This window comes from Seriola dumerili, unplaced genomic scaffold, assembly GCF_002260705.1.
Source record: "Seriola dumerili isolate Sdu_G_001 unplaced genomic scaffold, Sdu_1.0 BDQW01000110.1, whole genome shotgun sequence".
Taxonomy (NCBI): Eukaryota; Metazoa; Chordata; class Actinopteri; order Carangiformes; family Carangidae; genus Seriola; species Seriola dumerili.
Window position 1 is genome coordinate 8,602,306 of NW_019174365.1, and position 24,805 is coordinate 8,627,110.

General features: G+C 40.9%; 1 protein-coding gene and 1 long non-coding RNA gene across 3 annotated transcripts in view; both read left to right on the top strand.

Annotated features, from left to right (window-relative positions):
- Window positions 1–11,872, top strand: part of LOC111223507 — a 19,890-nt gene extending 8,018 nt beyond the window's left edge. Inside the window, exon 3 of the long non-coding RNA XR_002665176.1 lies at window positions 11,740–11,872. This is a non-coding gene — a long non-coding RNA (uncharacterized LOC111223507). The remainder of the gene's footprint in view (window positions 1–11,739) is intronic.
- Window positions 11,873–12,066: 194 nt separating this feature from the next.
- slc45a4 (solute carrier family 45 member 4) overlaps window positions 12,067–24,805 on the top strand; it is a 38,459-nt gene continuing 25,720 nt past the window's right edge. For both annotated transcript variants that reach the window (XM_022746964.1, XM_022746965.1), the window contains exon 1: window positions 12,067–13,209. In XM_022746964.1, coding sequence (XP_022602685.1) covers window positions 12,900–13,209 — 310 coding nt within the window. In that variant the 5' untranslated portion in view covers window positions 12,067–12,899. The remainder of the gene's footprint in view (window positions 13,210–24,805) is intronic.

Sequence of the window (24,805 nt, forward strand, 5' to 3'; positions counted from 1 at the left end):
AGGCGAGGGAAAGTAGGTTGGTTTTCTCACCAGACATTTCTGCATTTGAGTTGTGGGCGTTACGGTTTTAGTCACAACTCATTTATTGCTCATCCTGTCATGTTTGATTTAACTGGCATGACTACATCTTATGTCATTTACCCTTCACAACACAGGGAATTTTACTGTATGCAGAGGACTTTAGAGTTTGTTAATGCTGTTTGTGCAAAAATGATATAATATTAAATACAGTATATTGATGGACAGTGCATGAAGGTAGCTGGTGCATTGCTTGTTTACATTGCATCGCAAGATAATTGAATTAGCTATATATACTGTAGTGTATAATAACTGAGAATTTGCACCTAAGGAATCAATACTATTGATTCTAAGTCTTGCTTTGAGTATCAATACTACAGTAGCATCATTATAATCAATATCAAAAAAAGTGAATCTGTTTCAAATTAGATCACATCTTGCGCACATGGATATAACTGTATACTGTATGGCATAACAGTGAAAATAAATACTGTTTGGTAAATCATTTGATGGTAATGCATTCAGAAGTGGCCCTGGTATTACTTTGCAAGAGAATGAAACCAGATTTTGTGGTATTGCCCACCCGTACTGTGTTTCTCAAGCACGGTATTATTTCTGAAGATGACCACAATGACCCAAAAGATTCTGTCAAGACACAAGTTATAAGTTCATACTCATGTAACTTTAGTACAAGCAGTGTGTGAACGGTCTTCATAGTGGTTGTGTCTAACAGTGAATGGTAAAATGTTAAATAGTGAACTATACAATGAAGTGAATAGGGAATCGTTTTGGACACACACATTTTTCTACACAATTTTGTATTTGTGTTGTTATTAACACATGAGATGCTTTTGGATTCGTACAGCATCTCTTTATATTTTATCTCATCAAAGTTTTAACAGAATGTTGATGCTCATGATGATTTATGGAGTTTGATAAGATGCTGGCACACATCAACTGACGCGCTAGTTGCTAGTTTTCAAATAGGTTGTGTTTGTTTGCAGCTTGCAGGCAGTGTTTGCAGGACTGGTGAGACTTTTGGACACAGTTTGGTTTGTATGCAACCCAAACTAAATTTGTTCCATGTGCCAGTTCCCATTTCTGTCCTGATCTGTCAGAGCAACAACATGTGAGTAGAGGAACAGAACAGGAAGAAAAAACTTGACTTTCTTCTCTTGTCCCACCATTAACAATTTCTCATATTATAGCTAGTTTTTTAACTTGTTGAGGGGGGTTGGTCTCACCAGCTTGACAACAGGAAATTATAGAGAACAAGATGTTCCTCTGTGATTAAATTACACCAAACTAGAACCATGTTGCACCAAAAAGTTCATTAAAATATTGCTCTGGCAACAATACATAGATCCATTTTTGTACCACATCATCACTGCTGCAGAGTGAGCTTATTTGCTCATATTTACATGATAATTGGCATGTTTTGGACATCATTGTTTGTTTGTTTGTTTGTTTGGCAGATTGTGATTTGACTATACTGTTGACAACTAAACCTGTGTTTGTGTGTGCAAGGAGCTGCAGGTCAAGCAGTTTGGTGCTGCTGATTTCAGTTGGTCTTTATCTGCATCAAGCATGTGTGTATGTATGAGGCGGAGTGTGTGTGTGTGTGTGTGTGTGTGTGTGTGTGTGTGTGTGTGTGTGTGTGCGCGCACGTATGCGTGCGCATGCGTGTGTGTGTGTGTGTGTGTTAGCTCTGCAGTGGAATATTCCATTAGATGTGTGGGTGGGGTTCAAAATTACCACCTTGAGGTCTTGTGCGATCCTAAACAGGTCTGTGCAGGCAGTTATAATTCTTTTGGCTCCTTGTCAAATGTGCTGGTGTGAAACAATGATGTTGGTTACGGGTCAACAACACTGGTTTTTATTGGTGCATTAGTGTGTTGTTGTTCTGAGAAATCTCATGCGGTAAGCCAAGGATATGTGTGCTCTTAATAAGGGTAGACTTGACGAAGAGGCAGGTTTAGGATTTTATTTTTGTTTTGATCAGAGAGGCAAAACTGTAGTGTGTCAGACAGTGCCGGGTGTCACCGATGGCTGGAAAAAAAACCAAACACACACAAAGGGTGAGATACATGAAGAAGATCTATATCACCTCTCTGCATGTTCTTTTTTTCTGTTTATCTTGCAGCTCCCTTGTGGGTAAAGGCCTCAGGGGTAAATCCCCTCCTTCCCTCCCACACACACACACACACACACACACACACACACACACACACACACACACACACACACGCACACACACACACACACACACAATCCATCCAAAAGGGGGCAGGCCCCCCGAGGTCAGAAAGACAGGATGCAGGTGGGGGGTGCAGTAATGTGATGTGGGGTGTACTGTAGTCAGAGGGGGCACTGATGGGGATTGAGGTGGTGAATTACAATCTTCTGTGTGTGTGTGTGTGTGTGTGTGTGTGTGTGTGTGTGTGTGTATGTGGTTTTGTGGCGAGGGTTACACACTGCCAGCAACGTGACTCCGGTGTAGAAGTAGGCCAAGGCCGCTGTCAGCAGCTTGTCAAAACCTCACAATATCCAGCTTCAAACATTAAGACCTGCAAGAGTTAACACCGCTTTTTACATGAAAGGGCTTTGATGATGATTTGTTAGCATGCTAGCTCTGATAAACACTTTCTGGGTCAGTATATTAGATGAAAATGATGCCAAATGTATGAGATACTAGACACTCTGTGACATCAACTGTCTAGACAGGCTCAGATCAGCAGGCCTGGCAGATTAAAATAACAGTGTTTTTGTGTGTGTTCTGCTCTTCTAGAAACCAATAATACTGTGCTACAAATTGTAAATATTGCAGTGTTTTATAAAGCTCTGGTCACCTTCAGCCTGTCTGGACAGAGGCTTTGTGCTGCCTTAGCACAGAGATCCTTTTTTTTTTTGTTTAAACTTTAGCCTGTAAATGTCTGTAGCTTGTGGAAGCAAAATGTAGTGAGAAAATTGAACCAACTAGCTAAAGAAGCAAAATGAGCTGAAGAACGCTAAAGTTCATTGATGGTTTTCCTTTTTGAAAGCCAGTTAGCTGTGTTGTGCTAACTGCTCTGAGGGTGAACTGATTGCAGAATATATGTTGGCCAGTCACAGTGCTAACTAGCTAGCCTTCTAGCCAGCTAGGCTAAAAATAAACACAAGGATAACTGGGCTATTACTGGCTGCTAAGCTAGCTGACACAACACACAGCAGACTCTTCTCCTCTCCTCCCTTAAATAACCTTTACTAATGTTATGCTAACATTGGCTGTATATTCCTTGAACCTGTGTTCTTTAAGCCCCTCAAAATAGACCTGAGCCCCATTTTGTGCCTCTTGACCGACAGAGGGCCTCAGGTAACTTTACCAGCAACTTAATTCAGTTTTTCAGAAAGTCTTTTAAAAAAATTGACAGTAATGATTTGTGTTTTTGGCACTGTAACCCATACAGAAAATATTTGAACCTTTTAAATGTGTCTCCAGTGAATTAGGGCATTGGCAAAATCATGTAGAGAAAAAAAAGAATTTCAAAAATAACACTACAGTTATATCTGGACTAATCCTCTTATGCTGGTTTTAACCTCAGAAATGGAGAAAGTGGATGTGATGACACATAAAGGAGAGAGGCCAAGCTAAATCAAGTTTAACAAATGTTAGTTCTGACACTCATGGTGAGGTTGAAAATTCATAAAATGGACCACAGCCTTATATTTATTAGTCTGCTGGGCATCCAAGTGCCTGGGAACAGACATGAATTAAAAGCCAGCGGTGAAAAGAGGAGTTTTAGAGTGAGGTGAACCAGTGGAGAAATGGTTTCTTGGTGAGTGACTAACTAAAACTGGCGTCAATAAACCGTCATATCTTGCTCATTATTTCCTTATGTTGTAATCTATCTTGGTTTATGAACTTCATCTGTGCACTAATGTGTGTAGCAGAAGCTTTGCTGTTAACGTTGTTAGTGGTGGCTACTGATCACACAATACTGGAAGAAAGGAAATAAAAGGAAAACCTGTTATTCTGACTTTAGTGCATTTATGTTTTATTCCAAAGTAAGCAGTTAGCAGCACTGCTAACCTTGTAGCCACACTATACACTGAAAATAGCCTAAATTAGCTTTTTTTATCTTTGGGCCTACATATTTCTAGAAGTTTGTCGACAAGCAAAACCACATACAAACAGTGTGTAACTCCCTCTTAATTAACTGAATAGACAAAATTACTACTGCCACTGGTTTGTTGTATTCTGATTTGCTAAGTGGAAGATATCGTAGCTGATGAGAAATTACTGGATGTACAACTGTGAGGCTGATATGAATGGTGTGGCTACTCATAATTAAGGTCTTCACTGAGGTGAATGTGGCCTAATGATAACATTAGTTTCAAAAATTTTCATGCCTAGTAGCATGTTTAATGGGGTGGAGCAGTTTTATTCAAATTCACTAGTATTACCCTGAAGAAATATTGACTTATCTACTTTATCATGCAAATTCAGATATTTAATTTACACATTCGACACGCATACAGCAGAAACAGGGTTTTGATGTTTTTACCAGAAAGCTTTGTATAGTGCATTTTTGTTATTTTCTCTCGCATGACAGAAGATAATTACATATATTTTTTTGTTAATATTTTGATGATGAAGTTTTGTTTTCTCACGGCTCAGTCCACAAGTGAAAGAACAATCTGAGTACACTCATTTAATTAATTATGAAATCATTTAAATCTTTGAAAATTAGGTGGCTAAATTGCCATAATGGTGCTGTATGTGGCTATATTATACTAAAAGTATTTGTAATTTGAGAAATGTTGAGTCAGTGCAGCTTGTTTTATGATAGATTGACTCTTAACTTCATCATTCAGTCAGTAGATTGATTGACCTTGCCTGAACTCAGAGTTGAGATAGCTAAGTGTGTATGTGTGTGTGCGTGTGCGTGCGTGTGTGCGTGCGTGCGTGCGTGCATGTGTGTGATGGCCAAGGGTGAAAGTGAGCGAAGACGTTAAACATTTATTTTGAGAGGAGGCAGCTGTGGGGTTCAGGTGGGGCTGAGATTGGACCTTTTCTTTCAGAGCTGTTTGGATGTCATTGTGTCTTGGTAAAATCAAGTCAGTGGGAGGCTTTTGATAAATGTTGTAACATGTATGTGTGCTTGAGAGTATGCACGTATGTGAACAGCAGGTATGTTACGTAATTTTCAAACCAGCCAATATAGTGATATAAGCCCTGTGTTATGAGTAAGGGATTTGTCATTGACGCTGGTGCACGTTGATTCACATGTGCCCCCCTCCCCGTACTCTGCACTGCAGCAGCACTGCACCATAATGCACACATCCAGTCCTTGTTTACCTCTCTCGCCCTCTCTCTCTCTCTCTCGCTCTTGCTCTCTCTCTCTGGTTCTCTCTGATTCTCTCTGATGCTTGTCTCTGCCATCTGCTTCCCTAAGCTGGGAGTATGGTCATTTTTCATGGGAATATTAACAACTGCATGGGACTGTTGAAATGTTTGTGTGAAAACGTGGCTTTGCAAAGCAGCATGTGTGTTTCTCCTCTGTGGGTGTAGATATGGGTGTCTTCTGCTCTTCCAGATGTGTGTGTTTGTGTGTGTGTGTGTGTGTGTGTGTGTGTGTGTGTGTTTGAGTGAGACTATGTGACTAAAGACTGAAGAGTACTCCAGTTTAAGACTGATGAAGACCCAGAAAGACATAGAAGCCTTAACATCTGTCAGTGGCATTTAGCTGAATTTCATCTCACACACACACACACACACACACACACACACACACACACACACACACACCTGGGAACAAAAGCCGCTTCTTGCTACACTGGGAGAAGACCGAACTCAAGTGAACTGGTCCTGATCATTAACAAAGGGCTTAACAAAATGAAGATCATCTTATCAATCCCATAGTTACATTATTACGCCTCTTTCCTGCTTTGGAAGTGAACCTATCTGTTCTACCTTAAGGAATTTCTTGGATTTCACGGGTGATCAAGCCACAAATACTCCTAAATGGAACCAAATGAAGCATCAGATCAGGTCACAGAGTCTGTTTTTGCCTGAAAAAATTGTAGCCCCGTGTCTCTCTCTCAGTAACAAAATACTTCTCTCTTTTATTCACTGTCTCTTCCTCTTTCTTTCCGTTTCACACATGCAGATGCACGCAAACATCCATAGGTCCCCAGCAGTATGTGAACTTGATCCCAAGGTCTTCAGTCTTGTAATCTATATGCAGCTCTATATGGGTCACTGCTATGTTGTGCGTCATGTTTGCAGTGCGTTCACGTGCCTCGCTGGTGTGTGACACCAAAACTCTTGTACAGATAAAACCTTATAGAATAGAACTACGTCTGCGTTGATTGTTGGTAGGAGACGGGATGCAAACACCAGATGTGTTGATATGAAACTGTGTGTATAGTTATACAGCCACACATTGTCACAACATTTCTTGCGGTAATATTTTCAGATGTTTGTACAACTGAACAGTGCTTGTTTTATTTTTTTTGTGTGTTGTTGTTGTTGTTGTTGTTTTTGAGAGGACAGTGGGCAGCATTCAGCTGACTTACAAGTCACCAGTTATTGGTTTAGTGTCTTCCTATTTCTTCAGTACCAAATACACAAACAGCTTGTGGGCTTGAAAGGCTCTGCTTTCTCCTTCACGCAGGACGGCAGCTTAATTTCATAACGGTTGCATTGGATTGATCCAGAATCACAAAAAGAAAAAACATATCAAAACTCCCATAGAAACTTTTCATATCTTTCTTACGTCATAAAATATACACTAATACAGTATCATCAGTATGATCTAAACATTGTCGCTTTGTCAATAAGTTCCTAAATTTTTTAACAGAGCTCTGAAGCTATGGGGAAACATGAAGTACGAAGGGCGGCAGAGACCTCCACCAAGGCCAATGTCCAACAACATACACCCGACTTCAGAGAAAAAAAAATCTAATTCATAGTAAATGATCCGGATCCGCCTCAAAGTTTAATGGGTTCTTCTCTGGCCCATGGCCCACCCATCCACCAAATTCAGTGCAAATCGGTTCTGCATGCATAAAAACATTATCTCCTTGACGGAGGCAAAAAACATAAGAGTTAGATTTTCAGTGAATTACTTCTTGATTTGGGACGTGTTCCCTTTGATTGACAGACATATGAGGAAGTTAGCTTCTGGCTGCCGGTAGCTCATTGATCCCCAGCTCCACCCCATTGCCCAAACTGGAATATCTTGGCTTTAAATAACTGACACGATGGTGTTGAGCAGCAACTCTGCCTCCATTCCTCCATTAGCTATGCCCGTGTTTTCCTACAGGATGTAGTGTCAACCTGCTGAGTCCTGATTCATGTCACCTATAGGACGGCCAAGGGGTTGCACAAGAGCAACCAGAATATGCAAAGCATTCGACAATTCACGTTACTGCTTATTTGAACATTGGCAGTATGTTCCATACATGATCGGACTTGCAGCAGACACGAGACAGTCTGCTTACTGTCTAATGTTCACTGCATGCACTTTAGGTGGCATGCTAAAGAAGAAGCGGGGAGGCACAGAAGGTGGACGAAGTGAGAAAGGCAGAGCTTGCCCTGCTTTCGTGCTGGTGTCTCAGGTAATCTGGTCTGTGACACAAGAATAAACACTCACTAAAATAGACCTGGGTTACGTGTGTTTGCAGATTCAGCAAACCTCTGCGTGTGTGTGTGTGTGTGTGTGTGTGTGTGTGTGTGTGTGTGTGTGTGTGTGTGTGTGTGTGTGTGTGTGTTGTTCTGTGAGACACAGGAGACGATAGACTCTTAATTTGTCTTTGACCTTGAACTTTAAAGGCATCTCCTCTCCTTCCCTCCTGCTCTTGTTTTCTGCACATCTTTTGTGTCTCCCTCTTTTTCTCATTGTCTCTGTCCATGTGAAAATTTTGTGAAATGTTTGACTGTTTTCTTGCTCCTTCCATTCTGTCTTTCATGTCTTCTCTTGGCCTACCTCCATCCTACCTTTTTTTTTGTCTTCTTTCCTCCTCCCTTATGTTCCCCTTCTTTACCTCTGCCTCAACCCCATCTTCCCCGACCTCCTCTTTACTACACCTTTCCTCTCTCCTCTCTCACATGAGACTGTATTTTGTTTATGTCGGCTCCCAGAAAAGCTGAGGTGTAATTCTATATAAGCTAAGCTCATGTTACGGACACACACACATGCACAAACACACAGAAACAATAGTACAGCTGACTGGTGCTACATGTGTACGGACCTATAATCAGATACCATTCACTGCTTTGTGTGTGTGTGTGTGTGTGTGTGTGTGTGTGTGTGTGTGTGTGTGCTTTGTAGGACTGAGAATTACAGATACAGGCCAGATAGTGCTGTCAGCTGAGAGAACGAGGTGGATGGATAGCAGCACCCTCACTTATTTATTTATTTTTTTGGTCTTGTTTGTTGACTTGGCCTGATTTCTTCTGTCTTAAAATCACTCAGTCATAGTTACTTATTCTAAGCACGGATCCACATATTTATATGACACATAGCACACATGCTTTGAGCAAAAATATGTGCTCAAAGTTGATGTTGTCACTCTAAAGTGCTCCTACACACTCTCAAAACAGCCTCTAATTTTACTGTCAGAACTGATGGACTGATCGCTCCTCGTGTTTACGACCTCTGTTTCATCTCAGTTTCAGCTCGAGCTGTTTTCCATTTTTCTTTGATTTATTGAGTCCTCTGGCTCATTGTGCGTAGCAGGTGTCCTTTCTTTAGTCTCTTATGGCATTTTCAGTTTCACAAACGGAGCCGAGTTCAGAGCACAACATATTTGCTGACTGATTTAGGCTGTGTAGTCAAGACCGCACTTATGGCTTTATGTATGTTAGGGCATTTATTCACATACCATCAGTTGGAAGTTAATTGCAAGCAAACACTCCCCAAGCTTTTCTTAAAACCGCAATGTTTGCATAATGGAATGTGCTGTTGAGGCTCTGCCCATTGTTCAAGACTCTGTTTGTTACGTGGAATTTGACATCTGCGTCTGCGAGGTTAGAGCGATTCTGCGAATGTCATAAGATATTTAATATATATATTTTTTTAAATAAAGCTTATTAAGTCTCAGGAAAAATGAGCAGTGGTTTTACATAAAAGCCACACATTTAATGAGTGAGGTGATTATTTAAACTGTCCCAAACTAACTATTAAAACAGAAATGAGATGATGAGATGAGCTGATGCGTGAGAAAAGACTCAGGTGTTTGATAATCAGCAGCTGGTCAAATGTTTTACACACACGAGTCTGAAAAGAGTTCAAGTTAGGTCAAAGTTTGAATTGACCAGCTGGATTTGTATCATCAATAGTACCGCCTCCACTAACCAGTTCCCTGGGGGAAACCCTGGTCTAGGTTTGATTTTTCTACATCATAGTTTGTAAATGTGATGCTGCTGCTGAGCTGCCAACTCATATGTCAGATGTTGAAGCTTCAGTCCCAAATAAAGCCTCTGCTTGCAGCTGCACTGCCATGCAGCAGTAATGTGATGTGGGCAAAGTGTGCTGAAACCAGTGGCCTATAAGCTTATGGTATGCTTAGAATTTAATTATTTTGGTGATCGGGCGTATTTACACCCTATCACTCACGTGTAACATGTTCATGTCGTGTGTTCCTTCTTGCATGCTGTTTCACATGAATGTGTTTACCATTCAAAAAGGCATGGCTAACCAAGACTATAAATTCAGCTTCTCCACCCTGCTTGGATGTTCCCATCATTCCCAACTTGACTTTAGCTTATGCTCCAATCAAACTTACCAGATCTGAACATTTTGTTGTTGTTGTTGTTGTTGTTGTTGTTGTTAGCATGTGACATATCTGGCAATGGAAGCTTTGGGTGTTTAGGCACATTGTGTTCTCCTTCTGAGAGCGGAGGTTGTGGTTGTTTTTTTTTTTTTTTTTTTTACTGTGGTCGTTCCTCTAATCTGAACAGAATTGAGGAGAGAATTAGTTTGTATTTGTTATGTACATGCTGAGTGTGGGCCTGTAAAGGAGAGGGGCTGTTATGTAATCTGCTGCAGTGTGTGTGGTGAGGTCAGGTGAGGAGGGAGCTCTGTGTGTGTGTGTGTGTGTGTGTGTGTGTGTGTGTGTGTGGATATCTTGAGTGCATCATGAATGTTAATGGAGACATGTGAGAGCACTGAAAATGGAGAGGAGAAATGAAGAGAGAGAGAGAGAGAGAGAGAGAGAGAGAGAGAGAGAGAAAAAAAGGCGGAGAGACGAATGTTTTTGACCTCTGCCCTCATCCATCTGTCCGTGTCTTGTGCCTCTTCATTCTCTTCCTCTCCAGACTCTCCCTTCCCTCCATTTCTTATTCCTCCCACTTTCTACCTGTTCTAACCCTCCATCCGTCCTTCCTTACCTCCTTCCTTTCCCCATTTCTCTCCCTCCTCCTTTCGTCTCTCATTTTGTTTTCTTTCTCAATCGCTCCCTAAGAGGCTTGATGAGGGTCTTAGCACTGTTATGAAGTGTGTGTGTGTGTGTGTGTGTGTGTGTGTGTGTGTGTGTGTGTGTGTGTGTGTGTTTGTGTGTGTCGTTCACGTGGCAAGCATTAGTGTGTGCTGGGTGTGACAAAATGTGCCGTCTCCATGGGTTATAATCCAGTGGCTCACTGCACACAAAAAAAAAACACACGCACTTTGGAACTTAACTCTGTGGGAAATGGTATTGAACACCCATGCAGTCTGTTTTCCTCTCTCTCTACCAGGCGTGTTATTAGCCGAAGGCCTTCACTGCTTGTACTCCTCTTTCTCTATCTCTTCTTTTTTTTTTTTTTCTTTTCAGTCCACATATCTCTCATTTCTTCTCACCACACACACACACACACACACAAGCCCTCTGTTTGAAACAGCAGCTCAGTTTGAAAACGTTTCAGCTCATAAAACACATTGCATGCTTTCATCCTTCACATTTTCCACACACATTTCCTCTCTTACCCTTACTGCGTCTGGTCATGCAGATAGTTCTGGTTTTATGTGTCCAGGTTTTGAGATTACTGCCTCCAGCGTAATACAATAAAGGTGACTGGAATTTTATTTGTGGCGCTCACAGCCTTGAATATCAAAAAGCTGCATCTTTAATAATGACCCCATCTGTATTGATTATCCACATTCCTTACTGTCAGGAGTTTTCATTGGGACGGTTTTTTTTTCAGTTAAATAGTAGTTCCATTTAAAACTGTTAACTATGACGTCTGATAAAGCAAAACTGAGGTAAAATAACCCACAGCCAGTTGTCAGTTGTCCTTTTTCCCAGCGTTTCTGTGTATCGGCTTTTCAGAAAAGCAGCAGTTTTTCGTTGCCAGGATCAGCACGTCCTGTACCTTAACCACTTCTTCTTTCTTCCTCTTCTTGTGTCAGCTGATATTCACCAATTTATGTGAAGCTCTTCCCACACCTAGCATATTCATATAGACCCACCTGGCACACCTTATGACACACTTGGCTTATTGGATGGCATACCTGAAACACTTGTGTGACAGGAAAAATACAGCGTTGTTTTGCTTACATGTGACAAAGCTCGCATTCTCTGGTAAATACATGTTTGAGAGTTAAATTGCTGTGACTCACTGGTGTTTTTCTCTGTTTTTTTTTCTCCCCCCCTCCCCTTCTCTTCTCACCCAACTCAACGTTCATCTCTCCCCCTGACCAATGGGACGCCTGCCTTTGCCTCCTCACCTGCTGCTTCATCGTCCTGCCAATCCTCCAGATTGATCAGCCAATCGATGGGGATTTTCAGAGGAGCTCCGCCCACCGTCGCTGCCTGCCCTCCTCCTCCTCCTCCCCCCTGCCCCCGTGCCCCCACCCACTCCGTCATCCAGCCTTCCATCCAGCCCTCTATACACAAAATGACTCTGGAACTCACCGAATGGTCTTCTATATGGATTTTTACTGCTTATAATAGACAGTAAAAAAAAAAAACAAAAAAAAAAAAAAAAGGGAAAAAACCTAAAAAAAAAAAAAGCCATAAACACAACACACACACACACACACACACACACACACACACACACACACACACACACACATACAGACATACAGACACACTCACAAACACACTCACAAACATACCACTCGCACACATAAACAGGCATGTAAACACTGACATATCAACGTACCAAATAAAGCTGAGAGAGTATTCCAGGCTGGATCTCACACACCTGACAAACACACACAAAGAAGCAAACGCACTAACTCACTCTTGGAATGTACCGCACAATCTTCCTGTGAATATTCAACTGCTTCCTTTACTTTTGGGATTTTCTACAAGCATTTGGAAAGCTGATTTTGTTTTCTGTTTTTTTTTTCCCACACTCGGGGGCTGAGAAAACAAGGCGTCGAGAAGAGGATTAAAACCGTGCTGAATTTGAAGCTGCAGTGTTTTTGGACAAGTACGGACAACTTGTTTAGCGGACAAATTATTTCTGATTGACTTTTTTTTCTACTACTCTGCAGATCTGGAAATTGAGATTTATGCTTGATCTATAGATTGTAGATAAGTTTTTCTTGTGTCCACAGCCTTTTTAATTTTAGCAGGACCCAGTTTTAGAGACATTTTATTACCTCGCGTGCTGGGACACTTTTTGTTTTTATTTAGTGGTATTAGCACTCCATCACTTCTTGAACACCTTTAAAAGATACTTTTTTCTTCTAAAGCGGTAATAGTTGTATCCTGTAGGTTGTAAAGATTGTAATTAAATTACTTCTAGGAAGTCACTACTAGTTTTTAAAGTAACTACAAGTAACTTGATAAGAGTAATTTCTGGAAGCAGGGAAGTAGTACTGTTTTTTTTTTTCGGTAGCTACAGGTAATTGTTCTCAGATTTGTCAGTGTGTTAGCAGAGGCACGCTTGTTTTCTTGTTGCGTGCATGCCCTCCACCATGCCTCCCCAGAACACGGAGGCTGACGCTATGCAGGTCGGATCTCTGGTGGGCGGGGCTAACGACAAAAACTCAAGCTCGGACGAGGAGAAAGGAGGAGCAGCAGGCGAGACGGATGGATCGGGAGGAGGCGGAGGAGGAGCAGGAGGTGGTCGGACTGGTGAGGAGTCAGCGAGCGAAGGATCGATAGAAGGCATTACCGTGAAGAGATGGGTGATGCACGGGGCCGTGATGTTCGGCCGGGAGTTCTGCTACGCCATGGAGACGGCGCTGGTGACGCCCGTACTGCTGCAGATAGGTGAGTGAAGAGTGCACAAACACAAATCTGCAGCACACAACTCAATTACATTAAAACAAAGACATGTACAACATATGACGTCAGTTTGAAAACTGAATCTCTTTGGCTTGTCCCATATAAAAGAAAAGGTCCACCATGCAAAGTAAAGGTAAAGGCACAAAATAAGTTACTTCTTTTCTTTAATGTTGAAATCACCATCAGGGAGGATGTTTGCAAAGACACATTAATGCACAGCTGAACTCAGGTCAGCTCTGTTTTATTGAACTATTTTATTTAAAGATTTGTGGCTAAAAGGAGCTATAACTAATCATCATTTTCATTGGTGTATAATAGTTTTGTCCGAAGATATTCTATTAATTACAAAAATGTATATAAAAAAGGGTAAAGGCAGCAAATCCGCACAGTTGAGAAGCTGCAACCATCTAGTTTGTCCAGAATCTGAGGATTCTTATTTAGGAAGAACATGGCATCCAAATAAATGGGAATAAGGTGTCATATTTAGGAATAAAAGGAGATATAATATAGTTTGTGAGTGGGAACAGGGAGTCTTGTTGTTTGTCCTGATGTTGTTCTGGCATTTAAGAAGACACCTTGTCAGCTAAAATGTCCCATCTCCTTTTCACCTTGTTCAGATGGACATCTACGGGATATGCCAGGAGATTAGCTCGCTTGAACTGTGACTCACAGTACACACAACACAAACACAAACACACACACACACACACACACACACACACACACACACACACACACGGAGACAAACCTCCTTCGCAATGAGTGTACTGTCATTTGCACCCAGCGTCGTCTTTGACAGCCTTTGAGAATGCGCCAAGTCCAATTTTGTCTGGAGTACACTGGAGTTCATGGAAAATGCACAGAGGGTGTGAAGAGTGAAAAGGAGGAGAGGAAGAAGGGAACATGGGGAAGAACATGAGAGAGAGAGAGAGAGAGAGAGAGAGAGAAGGCAGATAAAGGTCGGAAGCTGCCATAATCTTATTTACAATTTAAAGCCCCCCCCCCCCAACACATGCACACACACTTACTTCCTTTTCTCTCCCAAATCTCTCCTTCCACCTCAGTGAGGCCGTGTGATCTCCTAGCTTACGTAACCAAGGCGACATGAGTGGCAGGTCGCTCTTTGGCCACTGTGACTCCTGGCTGACTCGGGATGAGCCACAGCAGGGAACCAGGCTTGGAGAGACTTGCTTCCTATTTTTTTGTTATTTGAAAAGGACGATGTGCAGATCTGCCAAGTGCTGGAAACTTTAAAAGATTTCAGCCTCATTCAGAACCGAACTATCTAAGATGTTACAGCAGTAGCAAAAGCCACGGTAATCCTTAAAAAGAATAATAGTGAGGCTCATGAAAACAATCTCCCTTTTTTTTACCATAATTACTGTAACCATATATCAAGCTTCTCTCCTGGGCTATCAGACCGGGGGGTTTCCTGTGTGCTTCTTTCTTCTAATTTTAGCACCGATTTAGCCATCCTGACCTATTTTGTTTTTACATCAGGATATGTCTGAGCCCCTCTTAGTAGATTTTGGAACTGCTGGGAGGTACGATTGCTACAGATTAGTCAGCTGAAATAAATAAAACCAAAGCAGACAGACATTGGTGTCTAGCTGAGAGTCATCACTAATGTGGAGCGTTAATCCTGTCGTGTCAGTCTTTTTGTGACAGGCTAATTGACTGCCTTTTCGTTTTGGCCTTTTGTACTGATCATAGGTAGAGAGGATTGCCTTCCATCCAAATGAATTATGAAGTAGATTGTACTCAGTAGTGCCCAGATCTCAAACACGATGTACCTGTCAAGCTGAATGGCTGTGTCTGAAAATGGACGAGATTTAGTTGATCTGTTTGTATTACAGCCATTGTTAAGTATCTCAGTTGAATATCATAGCGCTAACAGACCAGCGCCATGTTTGTTGTGGGAAGAGATTTTAAAGTTATTTTTTGAACACTTTAGGCTGGGAACAAGAAAACACTGACATATCACCATCTTTTAGGTTGACTTGTCGAATGCATTGGTTAGCATTTGCTTATTTACACCTCTGGCAGACACAGAGCAACATTAGCATTCATTTCAAGTTGTGTTTTTGGTCACCTGAGGAATTTAAGTTCCTCCTTTTGGCTATAGTATACCCCTGCAGGGTTTCCTGTAAGATTTTTTTCAGCAGCAGGGGCAGGGGCACCACCACCACCGCCACCACCACCGCCACCACCAGCGAAATAAGAGCGTTTTTGTTGTAGCTGTGTGGTACATGTGCATAGTACCCCATTTGTTGAATTTAATATCATCAAACTTGGTGTTAGCGACTTAAATCTACTTTCCAGTGTTTTTTTTACCATAAAATTGTGGACTGAAAAACCAAAACAATGCGCTGTAAGATGCTAAATGATTTTGACATATAATGGAGAGTTTTCCTCTTCCCTGTGTATCCTGATCAACACCATGGAGGTGTGATATGGCGCGGCAAGACGGCCGTGTTGCCAATTTGTCCCAGTTGCATTATGGCAACAAAGAAGTCCCTTGTGGCCAAAAACCATTTCCCCATAAAACACCATTGTAAAAGTGTTGACAGGACCATTGTAACCCATATGAAAAACTGCTGACAGAACAAACAAGGCGGAAGAAATGCGGAAACAAACTATGAAGAAAAATAGTAGCTTATGTACTTGCAACAATTGAAGTTGTATGCTTTCGAATGTGAAGCCAAACTCAATGCATTTGCCCCACCCCCACCTCTTTCCCCAGTCATGACCAACTTCTCCACAGAGGTAGGTTTTGTGTAGGCTCATTCATGTTTTTATCCTGCTAACAGACATAGCGAGCTGAAAACAAACCCCCCCTTTTCCAACTCTTTGCCATGCTCCACGCATGCTGGAGACTGACTGTAGCTACTGGAATTAGCTGGATAGCTGGTAAGCTGGCTGGCTGGCTGGCTGGCTGGCTGGCTGGCTGGCTGGCTGGCTGGCTGGCTGGCTGGCTGGCTCGCCCTGAGTGAAACCATTGTGTGTGCAACCTCACAACACTGGGGTCAGAGAAAAAGAGAGTGCGTGTGTCTGTGTGTGTGTTCAGCAGACACAGTGTGGTCAAGGAGCCCATATTTACACAACCTGGAGAAAGGATAAGAAACTTCTACCTTACAAGGTCTTCTGTGGAGAGCATGCTGAGCTCTTTTCTGTTCGGTCTCTGCGCTCCTGGCAGCAGTCAGTCAGAGTAGGATACAGGCTTTTCCTCTAAAGGCAGGGACACACTTTACAATTGTTAGGCTGATTATAGTTACATTTTCAACATTAAGACTTGGATCGTGTTGGACAAAGTCTGTGACAGTCTGGGCCAGGTGGTGTTGACAGCAGGGAGATATTATCACACAGTTTCCCTCACAGTTTACAGTCTTTGTGTCTCTCCAGCAATCATCTTATCTCTCACCCTGATTGAGGCTCAGTAATGAAACCTACTGGTGGAATAAAGGAGATTCTTCCACTTAGTCAGCTACTATTGCTGAGTGAGTTTTTTTTTTCTCACATTTATCCATTTACTATAGAAAGTTATGGCCCTAGAGCCACATGGGGATTAGCTTGGCAACACTATGTAAAACCTAAATTTATTGTTTTTTACATTTATATTTTAATACAGATTAAAAAAAGGGGTTCATTAGCTGACACCTCCCATATCTCAACAAGGTGTCATGCAGACCTTTGTGTCATGGAGGGTTATTGGTTGACTCAACTCTTGTCGGGACTCGGGGTCCAAACAGAGATGAAAACAAATGTAAACGTGTTACATACAAGTATGAAAGAAACCACTACATACATGTATCTGAGCTACCCCTCGGGCTCACCTATGTCCAGCCTGAAGAGGTAGAATTCAGGCTTTAAAAGGAGATGGTAGGTGGATTTTGTGACCAGTTCAATGAGCACAAAAAAAGAAACACAGAAAATCTGTCTGTAATCTGTAATAAAAACCAAAACTGATCTAACTTTGGCAGAAAATCGTGTTTTCATGTAGAAACCAATCAGCCATAAGGAGATGATTGAGACAATTTTAGGTCTGTTCCCAGCTGAAGTTGCCACACAAGCAGCTCAGGGGCATTTTGTAAAGATTTTACTCTCTGTGCAGTGGCTTTGTTTTATCTGCCTGTCCTCTAGATATACTGTTTGCCTTTATCAAAGTCGCCCCCAGTAAGAGCATCAACTAATGACTTAATGCAGCTAACAGTGAGATCAGCGTGAGAGAGATCGAGTCAGTGATAGGAACGGGATTAAGAGAGATGAGTGAATAGAGCGGGAGAGAGGGAGGGAGAGGAGAGCCTTTAAAAGGAGAGAATGGAAAAAGGAGGAGAGGAGGTGATGAGTGCTGATGGCGTGTTGTGTAGTTCTTTTTGGTTTGGGACATGGTACATTACATAACAAGCTTTCTCAGAACTGAGCTCTAAGTGACACAGGAAAAAGCTGTTAAAAGTATCATGATACCAATTGAAGGACGAATCAGAGGGAAAAAAGCTGTCGATAAAGCCTTGCTTCTTCATTGACCACTGAGGTCGCATCAGCTCCATATTAACAGCAGGAACAGCTGGGTTGTCTGTGAAAGGACATTCACTAGTCTCAGATTAGGGACTGTATCAGACAGAAGAATACCTGCAGAGACGAGGCAGAACTTCAGAGTGTAATGAATTAACACGTATATATTGAATTTTACAGTAGCAGAAATTAGGGTTGGCTTACAACACTAAGCCATTATCCTCATATTTAAACCTTAAAGTTCTGAGAGTAGGATTTCATTTTATTACCAGTGTAGAGTTAAGACTTTCATCCATTTAGTGTTAAGACAAAAATCTTCACCTTTTTCCTCTACTCTAGTGCATCGTTTAGATTGTTCTACTTGTTTAGTAAAAGACTTTCGGGGCTCAATAATGGACAAAAATGGCTTGATAAGATGGTGATGTTTTGCAGATCAGGTCATATTAAGAGTGAAGTCAAAGATTCTGTTTGGAATTTGATTTGATTTATTTGGCAAAGGTTTTCCTCTAACTACATTAGTCCAGCTGGGTATTTGGAGCAGCATAATCTAAAGGTGACACAAAGGTAGCTTTTTCACCATTAGTCTTGTTTATTCTTAATCTTTTTATTGGCTTGCTTGACTAACTACAGTAGCTGTGCATGCAGAAGCAGCAGCTGTGCCACCAATGTGGTACCCAAAACAGTCCAGGGCTTGCAGCTCTGCATCATTGTTATCCTTCTTTGGAGGCCTTCTTGGCTTTACTTAAGGAGATTACGACAATCCAACAGGAAATGTCCCTCTATTCATTCAGGTTCAGAGGGTGAAAGCTTCGGCTCACTGTATTAGTGTCTTTACTTCATTTGATTTCCTTTGCTGAATGTCCCACTGCTCTGAAACAGCACATGGCATTAATATTTGCATACCACAATTGAACATGTTCATTTACAAACCATTTGCAAGTCAAAACAAACACCACTGTCATTCTTGTAACCCACACATGAGCATGCCAGAGCCCTGCAGGACTCACAAATTCGCCTGTAATTTGTTACAACATTTGTGAAATCTGACCTTGCCTCCATTTCAAAGCAGCGCTTGCAGATTGTTTTTGTGAAGTGTGGACCACCTGAAAAGCTCTGGTACCACATGTATTGTGATAGCAAAATGGTAGCACATGTAGCCTGAGGTTTACAAGGGACATTCTTGGATCTTATGCTTTCAAACTGCAGCTTGTTATTTTAAATTTAGTATAATACAAAATGCTATCTGTTTTTTTTTTTTCATGTGCGACCGTCATGCTTTAGCTATGTTTATCACTTTCCTTAGCATCATACTGATATTCACAGTCAGTTTTCTAATGATGTTGTTAGCATGCTAAGCTAACATCTGTAACTAAACTGACTTCTCTTTTTTTAAATGTTAGCTACATGGTATTTGTCGTAGCATACAACAAAATGTAGAGTCCCATGTAGCATGCTATTTATTGTGCAGCAAACCAACTTGATCTTGCATTGTTTATGCTAGCTTCCAGGTGACCTAATCCACAGAGTGATCCCATCATGTTAGCTGGTCTAATCTAGCAGATGACCTTGCAGACAGTGTAGTACAGGGTTATATAAATGACTGGCTCGATGTCACACAGTGACTAATCACCATAATCTGACCCAGTCATTCATAGTACAGACCAGATAGAGGACAAAGCGGATGGATATTTGGATGAGATGTATTTTGAAATTGTTGCATGGCTACCTTGGGTAGAAGAAATGGGCATTTATTGAGAGGAAGATGAAATACGTGGGGAAGACAAAAATCTTATGTGGAGGAAAAAGAAGAACAAGTGAGAAAAAGGAGCCACTGACAGTGGGAATTGAATTCTTGCTAGCCTGCGACACCTTTTAACCACAATCTTCAATCTTCAGTTATCTTTTTACACCTCAACCTGTGTCTCCGCAGAGAGAGAGAGCGAGAGGGCCAAGCAGAGCGAGAGACAAACACAACAGTCTAGTCAGTTATTTAAAGCCTTTCTATTTATAGCGCTTATATAATCGCTGCAGTAACTTTATTCATTTATTAATGTTATCACTGGACTCACACCGAGACACAAAAGGATTTTAGAGAGGGTTGTTTGCCAACATCACCAGCATTACACTGCAGGGTTATGGGTGTAATACTGCTGCAGTGAAAGACAAGACAAACAGCAACACGAGCATGCAATGATTGATACCAGTGGTTCCCAAAATGTGGTCTGTGGACCATGAGTGGTACAGGTAATATAACCTGTACCACAGTTCTGTTATGGTAGCAAGACCCCCACAAAACCACAACGCGTGTTTGTTTGTGTTTGTGACGTTCAGTACACGCAGAGTCAGCAAATACTTAAGTCTTTGAGACAAAGCCATATTATGTGCATTCATATGGGTGTGCATATTTTTCCACGCAACAGGCGATAAGCTAGGTATGTGAGTGCTGCTAGTGTAAGATATGTGAAGAATGCAGAACTGAATGTGTGACTGTGTGTATTTGTTTGTCAGCACATTGCCCTCCCCTCTCCAGGGAGGTGAAGTCATCAAAAACGAACCACCACCACCAGCGCTCTCAGGTGATGATGAGGGACAAAAGAAACATCAGGGGAAGCAAATTCTTTAAGCGATGGCTAAAACTAATTATTTTCACCAGTGTCCTGATACTATTGTTTTGATAAATCAATAGTTTAGTTAATTATTTGCTTTATTTGTCCCTAAAGGGCAATCGATTGTGCAGCAGTGGATGTGAAACACGGGATCAAATACAAAGCAAATAAATACCTCCATAAAAATACAAAGTGAAATGAGTTAAAAACATAAAGTACATGAGTTTAGATATAAGATTGATATAAAATAAGTTAGATAATGAGATGATTATAAGAGCGTAATAAATATTTAAAGAGCGAAATGGAAGTGGGTTTAGTCTCTAAATGTCAGAATATGATGCTCACCAAAATGATCAGAGCCACAGTAAATTACATTACATAGTGGCAATCGTTAGCAAACGTCAGACATGTATCTGACGTTACTGAGTCAGTTCACTGACTTTATGCTTTACCTGATCTGCAGTTACATCACATTTTAGCATTCACCATTATCTTGTAATTGCCACTTGTAGCCGCACACAAAGCTCTCCCCTGAATAACTAAAAGACTAAGTACAACCCTTTTGAACCAAGCGACCGCCGCGGCAACCGCGTCTTCCGTTGTTGAAATAGCAAAAGTGGGTATGTTTGGAAAGAATATTTGGTTGGTTATTTCATGTGTAAATGTGTCCCATATTTAAATAAACGTCAAACAATAGTAATTCTATGTTAACGTGAAGTGACTCACAAGTTCATTGCTTTACACTATGAACAGCCAGGTACAGTTGCCATGTGTTGTTATAGTAACTCAGAACTGTTTATGTACATACCTGCGAGTGTGCAGGTGCACGTAGCTCACAGATGTTTTGTTTAATAAGATTCATGTGGCCTCCAGTTGGCCCAATATGGTAATAAACTAAAGGCACACTGCATTAACACTTCACCTCCTGCTTGTCCAGAACATCACAGCCAGTAACCTCTGAGCTCAGCAGTGATCTCAGCACAGGGCTAATGGGACATAAAAGTGCTGGTGAATCAAATCAGGGTGTTTGAATCACCATGAAGCACTCTGTCATAAATAATAACCACATCCTGGTCCGGAGACTGCCAAATGAGAGCAAAGACATTCCCATCAAAGAAAAAAAAATCTTATATTACTTATGAATTATCCAATTATTATCTTAAATAGAGTGCACAAACATATATATATCTTATCCACTTTCTACAAAGTTCGGCCCAAATGAATTATTACTGTTTCTGTGTCACTTTTCCACTCAACATTTATAATTTTTTTATCTAAAATGCAGAATGAGTTCTAATATAGTACACTACAGTCAAAGTCAGTTAGTGAAAGAAAATCTATAAAGTCTAACAGCACAACACACACACATAAACACACACAACAGGCCTAATAGCAGCCAGCCAGCACGCCAGTAATGGCTAGCCTCAGGGTTATTTTGTGTGTGTATTTAAAGAGGGGGAGTATAAAAACATCTGCTCTCTCTCACTGACACTTGTGACTTTGACAGTGTATAAATGAGAGAATGGATGGATGAATACTGACAGAGTAATCTTTTATAGTCAAATATCCAGCTAAAAAAGTGAAGGTGGGAGTCATTTAATAATGTTGCCACTCGTGATGCTTCACCCACACTCCAGGAATATCATCATGGTTTCCATTTGTATGTGTGATTTGAGATAAAAACAAATTGCAGAACTTTTTAAAGTTTGCAAAACATTACAACCAGCAGGCAACACTGCAACTGCCCATAAGGTACGTTTTAGGGTAGAAAACAAAGTCAAGTATGTCCTTCTGGCTGAATATGAATCTTCTACCAGAAAAAAGATATTAACAGATAAACAACTGCTACAGTAAGTCAGCTAAAGCCTAACAAAATGCATTGTTAGATATCATCTCACATTAATAAATTAATGTAATTGTGAACGTTAGGGTTAGCGGCAGAGCTAATGTTCACCCATTGTACACTGTTGAATATTTTAACACTTTATTTGGTTTTGTCACTTTAGTTAGATGTACGTAGTATAGTAGTAGAGAAACCAGTGTGGTGTCAGTCTGGTTTAAGGTGTTTGTAGCTTGTGTTAAAAAGAAATCACAATACAAGCAAAAGTCTTTTTTTTTATTATAAACTTGGTAAATTTGATTTGTTGAAGACAGACATCCGAACTTGTGAACTTGTGTGTTACCAACCACATTTGTGATTAGTTGTAGCATTTTGAATTGACACCTGAATGCACCCTGACCTACTGTACTTGTGGTTACATAAGATTACCGGCTGATCACTGCTGATTGGCTTTATTGATCACTTCTTTGGTAGTGAAAGGGCAGTCAGTGATGCTGGTGTGAGCTTCCTGTGTGTGATAGGTCAATCACAGACAGAGGCCCGCCTTCCTGCTGTCAGTTACATATGGCTGGATATTAATGTAAATGGCCGATGGTAGAGGCATTAAAATTAATAGATTCACACAAGTAATAGATTTAAATAAGCATTCACCAGATTTTACACTTTCACACCAAATTTCTTTGTCTGTCTCAATCTATCCTTCTCTCTCTCTCTCTCTCTCTCTCTCTCTCTCGCTCTCTCTCTCTCTCTCTCTCTCTGTCTCTCTCTCTGTCTCTCTCTCTGTCTCTCTCTCTCTGTCTCTCTCTCTCTCTCTCTCTCTCTCTCTCTCTGTGTCTGTCTCTGTCTCTCTCTCTCTCTCTCTCTCTCTCTCTCTGTCTCTCTCTCTCTCTCTCTCTCTCTCCCATTAGGAGGTCAGTTTACTGCAGTGGTGTTACATAACTCTGCTGACTAGAAGCAGCTGTGTGTATGTGTATATGGGTGCACATGTGTGTGTGCATACATGCAGGCTTCATGCAATTTTAATGCCACCTTTTCAGAGAGAGGAGTGGTTGGTGGGTTGTTTTTTTTTTTTTTTTTTTTTTTTTTTTTTACCCCTATGCACACACACACGCTCACACATTCAGTGGATGTTGCACGTCCTGTTTTGTGTTTAATGAGCAGAATGGGTGACTCCAGAAACCAGTTTCACTCAATGTAAAACAGATTGTGTGTGTTCGTGTGTGTGTGTGTGGTGTGTGTGTGTGTGTGTGTGTGGTGTGTGTGTGTGTGTGTGTGTGTGTGTGTGTGTGTGGTGTGTGTGTGTGTGTGGTATGCTGACTTTGCAGTATGTAAAGCCCATCTTCTATGTCCTCTAGAAAATGCCATTAACAGTCTGTGAGGATTCACAAAACTTTGTGTGGGCTCCATTCATACTCAATTTTAATAATTCCTATATATAATATATATATATATATATATATATATAGTAAAGTATATAATGTTGTGTGTGTGTCTATAAATAATCTGCTTTAAGACACATTCTCTCCTTTTTCTTTTACCATTTTCTTTACCTTTGTCGTTCTGCTTTGATGGGATTAGCCGCTTGTTGTCGTCAGCTGTGCTACACACAGCCATACATCACTCAGTATTTCACTCAACCAGGCACTTTGTTAATGATGACCTTGGCTGTGCAGCTTGTGTACCTTGTGTCTGCATTTGCTGGAGTGTGTCTGGGTACTGGAGACTGTGTGTGTGCCTGTTGTGTGATTGACGATCACACCATCTCTCGCTGCTGGGAAGTATCATGACTCACTCTTTTCTCTCCCTCTTTCTGTCTCTGTCTGTCTCTCTCCTTTTCTTCTCTCACTTCATTATCCTTTGTGAGCTTAGATGTTGGCTGCCGTTAGCAGGTAGCACAAGCTGCTACTTTTTTTTAAATTTGCTATTATCTCAGCGGTGTTTAGGTCACTAGGTTTCGCAAATATCTGCAGGATGTTCTGTGTTGGTGAGAAAGCTGTTAGCTCCACAATTACACAGTGCCTATAAAATGCTTCTGCCAAACTTTAACTGGAACTAATATCTTTTGTTTTACATTTGTTTTGAATCACAGTGGATTAATTAAGATTTATTTTACAGAGACAATCAGACATGAATATACAAATTGATTGAAATTTACCACAAGAATTAAAAAAACAATCCTCCTGGAGGGCACAATTTATAATGAATTAACTATTAACTATAGCAAAAAATGGCTTAAACAATTAATCAAATCATTAAAATATTTGCAGATTAATTTTCAGTCATTGCAGTAATTGATTAGTTGAGTAATTATTTTGATGTAATCCTCTGAATGGAAAAAAAAACTCTTTGTTTAAATCTGTTAGTCACATGGCTTCTTTTACATGACATCAAACAAAGACTACGGGACAAAAGGCTTAGCTTCACTCTTTAATTTGAATCTTATTGTATATGTAGAAACACACATTTNGTGTGTGTGTGTGTGTGTGTGTGTGTGTGTGTATGCTGACTTTGCAGTATGTAAAGCCCATCTTCTATGTCCTCTAGAAAATGCCATTAACAGTCTGTGAGGATTCACAAACATTTGTTGGGCTCCATTCATACTCAATTTAATAATTCCTATATA